This window comes from Oncorhynchus clarkii, chromosome 5 (genome assembly GCF_045791955.1).
Source record: "Oncorhynchus clarkii lewisi isolate Uvic-CL-2024 chromosome 5, UVic_Ocla_1.0, whole genome shotgun sequence".
Lineage (NCBI taxonomy): Eukaryota > Metazoa > Chordata > Actinopteri > Salmoniformes > Salmonidae > Oncorhynchus > Oncorhynchus clarkii.
Window position 1 is genome coordinate 29,666,080 of NC_092151.1, and position 13,279 is coordinate 29,679,358.

The following is a 13,279-nucleotide window of genomic DNA, read 5'->3' on the forward strand; positions in this document are numbered from 1 at the left end:
TGATCGTCACTCCACAGTACTGGTGTGTGTGTGTCCGTCCTAAGGGGAATGTGACCATTTGACTGTGCAGGCCTGAACCGCTTTGATGAGGGCAGGTTGGTTATGGTGTACACTGTATGTACAGGGAAAGGGCTGGGCAGAATGGGAAGGGAAGGGCTGTGGTTGGACACATGTTTTTAAAGTTGAAGAGAAACTGTGCTTGTCCATAGCCATAGGGGAGTCTGCGTATTTTGGAGTAGAGCATGGCCTTTCTCTCTCTCTCTCTCTCTCTCTCTCTCTCACACACACACACACACACACACACACACACACACACACACACACACACACACACACACACACACACACACACACACACACACTGGGTGGGATGGCTCCCTTTAGTATCAGTTGGTTGTGAAGCTCAGTGTAGTGTGACCACAGGGTGTGTGTTACTCTACCCGTCTTAGCTCTGGGCTCACTTCTGTGGTTGACCTCCCTTGATTCTAGGTCTCTTTAGGCTGGCTTTCTGAGCTTTGGTCTATCTCTCTCTCTCTCTCCTTCTCTCTCTTTCTCTCTCTTTCTTTCAATTCAATTCAATTCAATTGACTTTATTGACATGGCAAGTTCATTATTACTTACATTGTCAAAGTATACATATCGAAATATAAAATCATTTTTTTTATTTTTCTTCTATTTTATCTATCTTTCTCTCTCTCTCTCTTTATCTCTCTCTCTCTCTCCTGGCTCTCTCTTTCTCTCTCTCTCTCTTTGCTGGCTCTCTCTTTCTCTCTCTTTTTTTTTCTCTCTCTCTCTCTCTCTCTTCTCGTTTGGTGCGCCAGGCTGCTGTGGTGAAGGCTGTGCTGTGAGGCTCCAGTGTCGCCTGCCCACCTCTCTCTTTTTTCTACTTACAGTTACACAGCTTTAATCACAACCAGGCACTTTGTGGGGCTTATTTTCTACCCTCTCCACTCTCCTTTTGTCTGTCTCTGTATCCCCCCTCTCTCTTTCTCTCTGTATATGTATCCCTCCACACTGGCACAAACTGGTTGAATCAACATTGTTTCAACTTAATTTGTCCATCCAAAACATTGGATTTGAAAATATTGTCAACATAAACTGTTGTTTTGTGGGTGAAATTTCAACCACAGGATTATCTCATCATGGTAACCAAATTTCAACGTAGACAAAACTTGTATAAAAATATGTTGAATATGTATCTTGAAAACAATGTCAGATCTTCAACATTGTTTACGCTATCAAAAGAAGAAATAAAACCAATAGACTGGGCAGCACCTCCTATCTACAGCTACTTTTGGTCTCCCATCCAGGATTTTAACCAAGCCCTGCTTAGCTATATTTGTCACTGACAATTACCAATGTGCTATCATGAGAATGATTGTTGAGAGATCTCCACTTAAATAGATTCACTGATGCTATTGAAGTCATTCCAAAGGGTTAACAGAGCAAATGAAATGTGACCATGCAGTACTTTCTCACTCATATCATCACTGATGCTGTTTAGGCCTCTATAGCATTTGCAAAGGCATCAACAGCTATTGTTTCAATTCAGCCCAGGATTCAACTAAGAATAGACAACACATAGACCCAGGGTTTCAAGCTCTGGTAGATTTCCAATGTAATGATATTTAGACATATTGAATTGTGTTTGGTTGTCAAGGCAACCGAATAGCACCATTTGAAAGATATATATTTTCTGCTCTGATGGTTCCATCTGTGACACTGTCTGACTTTAATTCCAGTTTGTCTACAAATGAATCATTTATATGTTGGACGTCTCCATCTCAACCAAAAAAATCCAAGTTAAAGACTAAATCAAATCAAACTGTACTTAAAGTGCATTTGAAGTTAGATTTGATTACCTTTGATTTTTGGTTGAGATGGAGACATGAATCCAACATATCAATCACTCATTTGTAGACAAAGTGGAATTAAAGCCGGACTAAGCCAGTCCGGATGGAATATCGAAGTAGTAGAGAGGCCTACATCTCCTTTTAATGTTGATATTTGGTTTCATTGTCAACTAAACACAATTCAATATTACTTTTGTAATACAGTAAATAGCCTAAAGTTAAGGCTATCTGCCAAACTAATTCATTGAAACTTTAAAACTTAAATTTATTAACATCCATGGCTACATTTTGAGGTTAGTAACTATAAATGTTTTCCTATGTAATCATGTAAAGTGTGCATGTTCAAGATAGCATGCACAGGTCATCGCAGGTCTGTGCTTTCTCGCTCTCTGTGAGTGTGTGTGGGTTCATATGTAGGCTACTGTCTCTGACCTGTGTGTTGTTTATTCTGCCTCCTGCAGGAGAAAGAGAAGAAGTACATGCTCCAGGTGGACAACCTGAGGCTGAGGGATGTGGAGAAGAGCTTTATGTCCAGCAAGCAGATCTTTGCCCTGTTCAACACGGAGCAAAGGTACGTTCTTAAGTGGACATTTCATATTTTCATGTCAGATGTTCTAAGACCTCAAAAGTAGAGTAATTAAGATCGATCTACACAACCGACGCAGCTTCAATGTACACAATGTAGCAGCTCTCCACACAGACTGACCACACACATTCTCAGTCATTCAAGGCAAGCACCCACACAATCCCCTCTTAATCCTACTCGCTTCCACAAGAATGTATGTAATACTACTCACTATCACACACACACACACACACACACACACACACACACACACACACACACACACACACACACACACACACACACACACACACCGTGCTACCCTACAATCTGAAGGGCCACAAAGTATGTGAGGAGGAGGGGTTCCATAAGTAGGAATTTCATAAATTGGATAATTGTAAATTTTTCAAACACCTGACGCTGCTTTTTCCTGCAATCTAGAGCCATAATCATTATGCTAAAGACAACTTTATGAAATTGCTAAGTGGCTAGTATTATTACAGAGAAGAACAAAAGCATTTTATTTGTATTATTTGTATTATTTTATTTTGATGCCTCTCCACACACACACACTCAGAGTTGCCACTGTGCATCCACAGAAATGTATATAAGGACTACCGTCAGCTGGAGTTGGCCTGCGAGAGTCAGGAGGAGATAGATGGGTGGAAGGCCTCCTTCCTTAGAGCTGGAGTGTATCCTGAACGTGTCACGGTACGACGCACACACACATTTAGTCAGTAACTCCACCAGTCCAAAACATGTTGTCGATTGTGATGATGGTTTTCACTCACAGCGCTAGTAGAGTCTGTCATTTCATGTTTAACACCATCTCTCTCTTCCTGTCCCTCTCTCTCTCCCTCTGTCATTATTTTTCTCTGTATGTCCTTTGTGGCTGTTGGACCCAATAGGAGAAGGAGGGCAAGGTATGTGCTTTGTGTCATGATGTCCATTCCAACTCTTCACCCCTTTTACACAGTTTTCTAGAGCGTTGCTCAAGCTAGGATCTTAATTTGTTGCTGAGAATTCTCCTGCCCTGCAGGAAATTCAAACTTGTAGTGTATTTGCCATAACGAAAAATGCATCAACCCCTACAAAAGTTGTCCATGAATTATAATCCACATAATAATTCACATTTCCTGTTGCTGCAGGATTATTTTCCTGCTGTAGCAAACTGGCTCAAATTAAGATCCTACATCTGTAGTGTTGGCAATTTAATTTGATACTGAACTCTGATTGGCTCTAATGATTTATACAGCGCTGCGCCTCCTCTCTCGTCTCGCCTCATTGGCTGTTTCTAATCAACAGCCCAGTCGTTCATCATTCGAACCAGGCCAGGAAGTTCAAATGTCACTCTCATCAGGGTTCTGCCATAGCTGTATAGTACAACCATCTGATTGGAATTGGCTAAGCAAATAAAGGAATTAGCATTGGGGCATGAGCCAAGAGAAAGTGGTAGAGAAAGAGACATGTCTTCAATGGCTCCCCACAGTGATTTCACAGTCTACACAAACAGAGCTCCGTTTGCATTGCGTTCCAAAAATGCAGCCACACAAAAGTACATAGAACTACGTAGAGAGCTACACAAATTAAGCTCCGTCAGATCTGTTAGGGATCCGTTGCGTCGACTGTGTGGAGCCCTGGCTCAGTGGGAAGTTATTTATTTATACTGACAGTTTAAGAGTGCTATATAGTGGATGTTATTAATGATTTGTGATATTGAGGATTGTTTCACTACTTGTTGTGATTACAGAGCTCAGAGGGGTCATGCCCAAAGGGGGCATAGGGGCATGTGCCTCCTCAGATTTTTCCTGTAAAAAAAAGTACCTATACTGTATATATATTACATACAGTACAATACAGCACCAGTCAAAAGTTTGGACAAACGTACACATTCAAGGGTTTTTCTTTATTTTTTACTATTTTCTACATTGTAGAAATAACAAATATGGAATCATGTAATAAGCAAAAAAATGTTAGAACAAATCAAAATATATTTTATATGTGAGATTCTTCAAAGTAGCCACCCTTTGCCTTGATGACAGCTTTGCACACTTGTCATTTTCTTAACCAGCTTCACCTGGAATGCTTTTCAAACAGTCTTGAAGCAGTTCCCACATATGCTGAGCACTTGTTGGCTGTTTTTCCTTCACTCTGCGGTCCAAGGTTGACTTGGTTGAGGTCGGGTGACTGTGGAGGCCAGGTCATCTGATACAGCACACAATCACTCTCCTTCTTGGTCAAATAGCCCTCACACAGCCTGGAGGTGTGTTGGGTCATTGTCCTGTTGAAAAACAAATGATAGTCCCACTAAGTGCAAACCAGATGAGATGGCGTATCACTGCAGAATGCTGTTGTAGCCATGCTGGTTAAGTGTGCCTTGAATAAATTACAGTGTGACCATTAGTAGCAACCAGACAGCTCAAAAGGAAGGCTTGGATATATATATTTTTTTTACATAGAATTAAGCATAATGATTGTGCTTCTAGATTGAAGGAAGAAGCGGTTTCAGGTATTTCAAAAAGGCTAAATTCTCCAGCTTATGGACCTAGCCCCCGTCAGGAACCCCTCCTCTAGCCATCCTCACATACTTTGTGCTTCCTCAGATTGTTTGGGGTACATGAGCCCTGAGAGGGCTCCATCTTTCTCTCACCATATTTTTCTCTTTCTATTTCTCTTTCTCCCTCTCCCTCCCCCCTTCTCCCTGTCTCTCCCCCTCTTTCCCTCTTCCTCTCCCTGTCCACCTCTCTTCCCTGTCCTCTAACCCCCTCCTCCCTGGTGTTGTCCCCCAGCAGAGTGACAGTGGAGACGGAGAGAATGGCTCAGATAACCTCATGCACTCCATGGACCCCCAGCTGGAGAGGCAGGTGGAGACCATCCGCAACCTGGTGGACTCCTACATGGCCATCGTCAACAAGACCATCAGGGACCTCATGCCCAAGACCATCATGTACCTCATGATCAACAATGTGAGTCCCACTCCCCAGTGGTCACTTCAGGCTAGTGGTGTCAAAGTAATCTTCTGGAGGGCCATCTGATTTTCAACATCGTCTTTTAATCTGTGTCTGATTGGTTTAGACTTCAGAAAGCAGCAGTCCTGTGGAATTTCTAGCCAATCAGCATCAATAATGGATCAAATAAGGGCTTGATTCAATCAGCTCCGCTTTAGCCAACATCCGCATTGCGGTTGTTTTGATGGTGTTGGAGGTGGAACTGCGTTAGAGCTGTCAAGTCCACAAGTAGTTCCCGGCATTACACCTAAAGTAGACATTGCCATTGGCTGCACGGAGTCTCATTAACAGAAATCCCAAGCAGCCTTGTTTACAAGTTTGAACAGTGGAATGTGAGACGGAATCTACAGCTCCATTATGATGATAGAAACCCTCATTATTTACTTTCATGATCTTTCAATTTGAGCATCATTATTTCTATAAAACCTACACTTTCTCCTTCTGAACTTCGAACGCGAGTGGGACAAGTGTTGCTCCAACGCAGTACCACCTCCAACATTGCCAAAACGTCCACTATGCGGGTGTCTGTTATTGCCAGTTAACACTTGATCTGATTGAATAAGTGCAAAAAAGAAATAAAAACCTCTCAGTATCACCGCAACTCTTCCCCACTCTTTCACACAGACCAAGGAGTTCATCAATGCGGAGCTGCTGGCCAACCTGTACCACTCTGGGGACCAAAACAGCCTGATGGAGGAGTCCCAGGAGCAGGCCCATCACCGCGATGAGATGCTCCGCATGTACCATGCCCTGAAAGAGGCCCTGAACATCATCGGAGACATCAGCACCACCACCATCACTACCGCCATGCCGCCACCTGTAGACGACTCCTGGCTGAGGCCGGGTGGAAACAACTCCGGGGGCAGGTACGAATGAAGGGAGAGCAGGAGGGTGGGGAAATGGGGGAGAGGGATGGAAGGAGGTAAATTGCTCTGGGGGCAGGTACTGTACGAATGAAGGGAGAGCGGGAGGGTGGGGAAATGGGGGAGAGGGATGGAAGGAGGTAAATTGCTCTGGGGGCAGGTACTATACAAATGGAGGGAGAGCGGGAGGGTGGGGTAATGGGGGAGAGGGATGGAAGGAGGTAAATTGCTCTGGGGGCAGGTACTATACAAATGGAGGGAGAGCGGGAGGGTGGGGAAATGGGGGAGAGGGATGGAAGGAGGTAAATTGCTCTGGGGGCAGGTACTATACAAATGGAGGGAGAGCGGGAGGGTGGGGGAATGGGGGAGAGGGATGGAAGGAGGTAAATTGCTCTGGGGGCAGGTACTATACAAATGGAGGGAGAGCGGGAGGGTGGGGAAATGGGGGAGAGGGATGGAAGGAGGTAAATTGCTCTGGGGGCAGGTACTATACAAATGGAGGGAGAGCGGGAGGGTGGGGAAATGGGGGAGAGGGATGGAAGGAGGTAAATTGCTCTGGGGGCAGGTACTATACAAATGGAGGGAGAGCGGGAGGGTGGGGAAATGGAATAATAATAATATATGCCATTTAGCAGATGCTTTTATCCAAAGCGACTTAGTCATGTGTGCATACATTTTACATATGGATGGTCCCGGGAGGAATAAGGGGATGGAGGGGAGAGGAATAGGGGAGGAGGACTGGATGATCAGTAATGTTTTTTCTTACCATGACCATGACACTCCTGAATGTTTCGTTACACTGTTGTTGTGGCCTCCCCTGCTGGTGTGTAAGAGAACTGACTGCCAATGCACTCTCTCCCTCTCCCCTCCCCCTGTCAGGTCTCCAGCTGCCAGTCCCACTCCAAACAGAAGGGCTCCCCCAGGTCCTCCTGGTCGCCCTGTCTCCCGTGGCTCAGCCCCTGGCCTCCCTCCTGGTCCCCCTGTCCCCTCTCGCCCGGGGGCCTCCCCGGATCCTTTTGGTGGGCCACCACCATCAGTCCCCTCCAGGCCTAACCGTGCACCCCCCGGTGTGCCCAGGTGAGTGGAATCAAACCAAAAGTTACATCTCAACGCAAAAGTAACCAAGTCTATCAATGTATAACACTACAATAGGTCCTACAGGGAGACAGACACAAGCCAGTAAGGTTTTGTAAGTGATACTATGAGAATGATGACAGTGGTCTTTGCTACAATATATTATTTTGTAGTGGACACCTATCCTATATGCCACTCTCTTAGTCTTTCTAGTTTAGGAATTGTGTCTATTGTCTACTCTATCTCTCCATGTGGCAATACACAGAGAGAGAGAAAGGGGAGAGTGGGGGGATAGAGAGAGAGACAGAGAATGCGAGCGAGAGGTGAGGGGAGTTTATTTTTCTGTTTAATTGCGTCCGCACTGCTAACGTTTGCCTTGTGTTTTCCTGTGGTTGTAAGCTAATGGACACTGTACTGGTCTGATGTGAACTCACGGTCAGGGCAGCAGCTTGCCTTACGGAGGGAGACACACGCGTTGCCCGACACTGCTCTCGTTCAAACATACCCTCAAACTTCCAAATAACGCTTACACAATGACTTTAAGCCATGTTGGAACCAATAACTTGAATTCTACCCCTAAATAATGGTCCAAATCTGATTGGTCCAGGGTGAGAGCAGAGCCTTGTCATGTGACATGGGTCTCTCCTGCACTGTAACCTGTATGAGTTTGTTTGCACTCCTCTTTCTGTCCTCCTCATCCTATCTCCTTCACCACACCTCTATCCCACCGTTGATTATGGTTCCTCTTTCAGAATCACTATCAGTGACCAATGAGGACTAACGCTTCTGGTACGTTTGGTACTACTCACCATCGTCATCATCCTCTTCCTCATGCTGCTGTCTCTTAGATACCATCACCTCACTGCATGCCCCAATCCCTCTCTCCTTCTCTTTCATGTTTTTCTATGCACTCCCTAATGCCTCGTTTTAGCACTGCACAGACAAACACACGAGCACACACAGCTCACAGTGTGTTAGTGTCACTGTGTGAGCTACGCTGGTTTTCTTATTGTCCACTGAAATCCTTGAAATGTTTTTGTCCTAGTTTGAGGTGTATGTTTCAGTTGGGATAGGTTTGTGTTGAAAAAAAGTCTGATGACTCCAATAGATACGCAAACACACATACGCAGGGCAGGCATACACAAACGCTCACGCACACACCTGACCAGAGCTACCCGTTAGGGGTCAGAAGTCAAAGGTGATGGGTTTGTATCAGTGTTGTGTGTTGCCTTTTGACATCTCACCCATCTCCAGCCTTGTCGTTTGGTGGCGTGACACTTTTCTGTTCTGTGTTTGTCCTGTATAGATGTCAACATAGGATTCAATAGAGGCTAGGGAAGTGGTCAAAAAGGCTATACTGTGGGTGGTAATAATGGATTGAAAAGGGTATGTAATGTCTATCCAACTAGCTATTCTGACAGTCATTATCTATGTTATGCTGCCACTCTGTCTCCTACAGTTGTAGTCTGCTTTTTAGCGTTTATGCTAACTAGCCCCTCCTTTGATAGTGAAGTAAAGATAGCATAGCCTTGATGATCATAGCAGAACGACTATGGAGATGATAAAATGTGTCATATATCATTTGTAGCAATTATAATCACACATCTCTCACATGTTTTTCATGTAGATTGGGTTGAAAGAGGAGAATTTATGGGTGATAATTTAGTGGAGCTACACTGCCCTCTTCTGGGCCACAAAACAACTGCTTGTCACAAATGGAAATGTTATACTGTATATATGTTCCCAGACAATCACGAAGAGAATCAAATCTGCAGGAAAGATTTGTATGTTAGCGTGTTAGCTGTTTTGTCTGGCTGTCGTCTCCCACATTGTCCCATGCAGCTGTGAATGTGTGTGTATGCATGCGTGTGTTACCGGACCAGTGTGTGCCTCAGAGAGAGAGAGAGACTGCATAGAATGTAATGTTCAATAGGGGAGCTGAATGAGTAAGTATACTTGACTGTATGGTGTACAGTGACGTTGGGTATCACGCCTGTGAGGGGAGTGATACCCAGCCAGAATGAAAGCCCTAACTTATCAATGTCTTCTTTTATATGCCTGTCTCTGTGTTTTGTCTGTGATTGTGTCTGTGTGTCTGTTCATCTGTGTGTACCCATGGTCCTCTTGGCAGCCGAAGACCCCCTCCCTCACCAACCCACTAAACTACTGAAGCCCCCCTCCCCTCCAACCCACCGCCTACCCCATGGCAGAGAGACCAAGGACTGCAGAGCAACCTACCTACCTAGACCTGACCTAGACCCTTCTTCCTTCTCTACTAAATGACACGGTCACGTCACACACACACGTATAAACCCACACCATACACACATAAAAAACACTGTATACCCCCAATACACAGAAAGGCATTCACCCTCCACTGCATATAAAGGTCAATTGTTGATTAGCATTACAATACATGTACACCTACCTGTAAGTAGTCACACACATAAATGGGCAGGGATATGCAGCAAATATGGATGAGATAGTTAAGAATGCTGTGCTGAAATATTTGTCGTTTCTCACCCTCCCCTTCATATGGGTATTTCTCTTCCTCTCATATCTGAATGATTTCTTCTCTGATCATATTGGATTTGATAATGATATTTTTGTGCTGTGTTGATTCTTTATTCTATGTGTTGATTCTCTCTCGGGAGTAGATGCATTATCCATCTATCTAGCAAGGGGGAGCGGATCAGAAGGGATAACTGCATCTGAACAACAGAGTTATTTTTCTTGTCTGCTATGATTGTCATGATCCATACTGGTCCCTAACGTCACAGGCTAGGACACACCTGACATCGATGGGAAAGTAGGAAAAACACCTAGAGAAAATGTACATTTCATTACCAATACTGACTGTAATGTGTCAAGAGTGTAATGTGGTATCAATGTCACTGCACTTAGATTGTGTATTCTATTTATTATGATACATTGATTAATGTGACCTTTTATATCTAATATCACAACCGTGACTCCTAGCCTCTGAGTTTGGGGAAATGTTCTCTCATTAGGTTTCATTCACTTGTTCATCCTTTGCTTAATCTGGCTTCATCATGTCCTCTTTTTCTATTTTCTTCCGTCTCTTTTCAATGAACAGCCGGCCATGCAAGGGTCGGCCCCCTGCCTCCTTCTGACAACTAGAAGTCCCCCTTTTTTGCCCCCCCCCCCCCCACCCCCCACTCAGCCCCTACACGGTGGAGGGTGAATCACCACTGTCCTACACACAAACACACAAATCATAAACCTCAGCAACTCTCCAAAACAGCCTCCCTCTAAGCAGGAGACGGGGAGTGAGAGAAAGAGAGAGAAGAAGAAATCGCCAACTATGTGTCTATGTGCTACGCCCTTCTGTGGCCACTAGGCCCTGTGTCACTGTGAAGGCCCACTCTTATGTGTTGTGCTAACCATGATGATGTATTATATTACTGTATCTGCATGCAATGACACAAGTTCAGGTGCTCAGACTGTGATCTGGTGTATATCGGTGTAAACTCGTCCACAACCAGCTCCCCTAGGCACATGCTGCTTTCTGTGCTTCAACCTCTGTACCGATGCCACGGGTGCTGGGTAACTCAAAGGTCTCCCGCTAAAAACTGTGGCCTAACATTGAGCTAGAGTCGTCCGTCTCTCTCCTCCTCTCCCACTTGCCAATGAACCACTTCCCCACTAGTGAAAATCAGTAGCATAGCGAGGCGGGATCTAAATTGAAAGTGCAATATGTTCTTATTGGACAGCTTAATGAGAGCTGTCCACCAATCACACCAGACTCAGAGTAGATGCTCAGCCTGAGAGGAGGCGAGGAGACAGACAAGGCCCAAAGGGTGCGTCTCAATACTGTTGAATTGCATCATTTCTCCTTTCCTCAGAAGGAAAGTGGAAAAATGTAAGTTGTGTTCAAGAATTATATTTTAAAGTGTTGACCCTGCCCAGGATTAGGTTTGACTCTCAAAGCATTTCCAAGACCACTGGCAGGAGAACCTCTGAGAATAATGTTGAATATCATTGGAACTGTGTAATGAGTTGGGGGATGGGGTGGCACTTTCAATTTTGGCATGATTTATCAGCTTTTTTCTTTCCTTTTTTCTTTCTTTCCTTTCTCAGTGGTCACGGGGGTGAGTGAGGACATCAGGTTTAAACCACTAACAACCCAATCAGTGATGGTCTATGCATAGAACCCTAAACAAACACACGCCTGTACAGTACACCTCTCCCCTCCCATGTTACTCATGCGTTCCCATTGCTGTGTGAGAGATGTGAGTGGACTCTGTGGTCTGTGGTTTGTTGTATTATGACCCTGTTGGTGATAAAAGTACATGTTGGGCATGACAATGGTAAAAACTACAATCATTAGCATACCCACAAACCCATTATAGTATCTATATTGTACTCAGTTCATACAAACCCTCCCCTCCACAACACCCTGGAATCTTAGCAAAAGCGAATACATAACTAAAATAGTTTCATTATTATTTAAGAGTAAATAGGACATATCTTACGTGTGTATATTGTGTGGTGCATCTTCTGGAAATTGTGCTTCCACTTGTCTACAGGTTAGTTGACAATGTATGAATACTGAATATTAAATTAGTATGAATAAGTGACTGAGTATGTGTACAATGAAACAAACTAAAAACAAACTTGATAAGTGAAAGTTATATCCCTGTTGATGGATGTGTTGAGTATTGGAAGGTTGTTTGAGTAGCATGTAGAGGAGAATAATTTGTCCCTTGTTTCTCGGTCTCTGTCTCTGTCTGGGGACAGGAAATGAGTGCAGACTGGGCAGAGTGAATGTGTGTATTCTATCCTGCTGTGACAACGTTGTCCTGTATCTTATCTTACTGCTGTGGGTGGCATGAGTCTGTCCAACAGGCTGCGCTTCGTCAACACATTAAAAGTCAGTGTACCAATATGGTCTGCTTGTCTTATTTTGTGGAAAAAAAATCAGGAATTGCACATTCAAAATAACATGTGTAATTTGTAGGGCATATTGAAGGTAGAAACTCAGAGGGAAACTTGACCAGATTCTGTCTACTTTGCTCAATCAGTTTTATTCAGGAGGAGAGAAAATAAATCTTACAGGAGAAATCACATCAGAAATGTAGTGTTGGAAGCTCAACGATCCTTCAAAGTCCCCAAACAGCCTACATTGCATTAAAACAGATTAGTTTGGATAATTATGCCTAATAAATATATTTTAATTTAGTTAACCTTTGATTTAATACAAAGACATCACCCCTACCCCTTCACCTCAGCTGTGTGTCCAACAATTGCTCACACAAACAGACAGACAAACGCTCTGGGCTGCTAGCAACACTACAAACAGCCATTACCTTTATTCCCACACCAGGCAGAATGAATATACTGTACAATATCTTACACAGTTACAGTATATACAGCTCCTTTACAACAGAAAACGTTCAACTGTCTCTAAATCATCTGTTCAATCACACACACACATCCATTCAAAATAAACATTGAATTAGAAAGTCTGTGTTGGGGGGGGGGGAATCAGTTTAATCTATTACTTGTATCTCGTCACCGTCAAAATAATGGCATTTTAAATTATTTGAAAAGATTTTCTTTTGGTTTTACTACTCCCAAAACAAAAGTTAACTTTTTTTAATGACAATAATTTTCATAAGCACAAGTGAACGCTAAGCCAGGAATTTAATTCAGATTGGGGTAACGGTCCATTCACTTTCAAGAGAAACTGTGTCAAGTCCTACTGTGAAAAGTGCTGCGCTTCAGGGTAGAGTTGGTTCAGCAATTAATGCAGACCAAGTACAAACACTTACACACACACACCTCTACAGACCTGAAAACATCCTCCACAACCAATACTTTCCTCATATCTGATTGAACACATTTCACATAGCATTATCAAAAACCACCTTACTATTTTTCAGACTGTTTTTA

General features: G+C 43.7%; 1 protein-coding gene across 12 annotated transcripts in view; it reads left to right on the forward strand.

The window, feature by feature from the left end:
• LOC139408636 (dynamin-1) overlaps nucleotides 1–12,270 on the forward strand; it is an 81,710-nt gene extending 69,440 nt beyond the window's left edge. For 6 of the 12 annotated variants that reach the window (XM_071152769.1, XM_071152778.1, XM_071152768.1 and 3 more), the window contains 7 exons: nucleotides 2,315–2,424; nucleotides 3,018–3,129; nucleotides 3,327–3,341; nucleotides 5,211–5,384; nucleotides 6,051–6,292; nucleotides 7,169–7,366; nucleotides 9,495–10,517. In XM_071152769.1, coding sequence (XP_071008870.1) covers nucleotides 2,315–2,424; nucleotides 3,018–3,129; nucleotides 3,327–3,341; nucleotides 5,211–5,384; nucleotides 6,051–6,292; nucleotides 7,169–7,366; nucleotides 9,495–9,525 — 882 coding nt within the window. In that variant the 3' untranslated portion in view covers nucleotides 9,526–10,517. Of the gene's footprint in view, nucleotides 1–2,314; nucleotides 2,425–3,017; nucleotides 3,130–3,326; nucleotides 3,342–5,210; nucleotides 5,385–6,050; nucleotides 6,293–7,168; nucleotides 7,367–8,115; nucleotides 8,153–9,494; nucleotides 10,518–11,464 lie in introns of those variants that run through there. The other 6 variants (XM_071152779.1, XM_071152780.1, XM_071152771.1 and 3 more) reach the window with 5 other exon arrangements.
• Nucleotides 12,271–13,279: the final 1,009 nt, after the last annotated feature.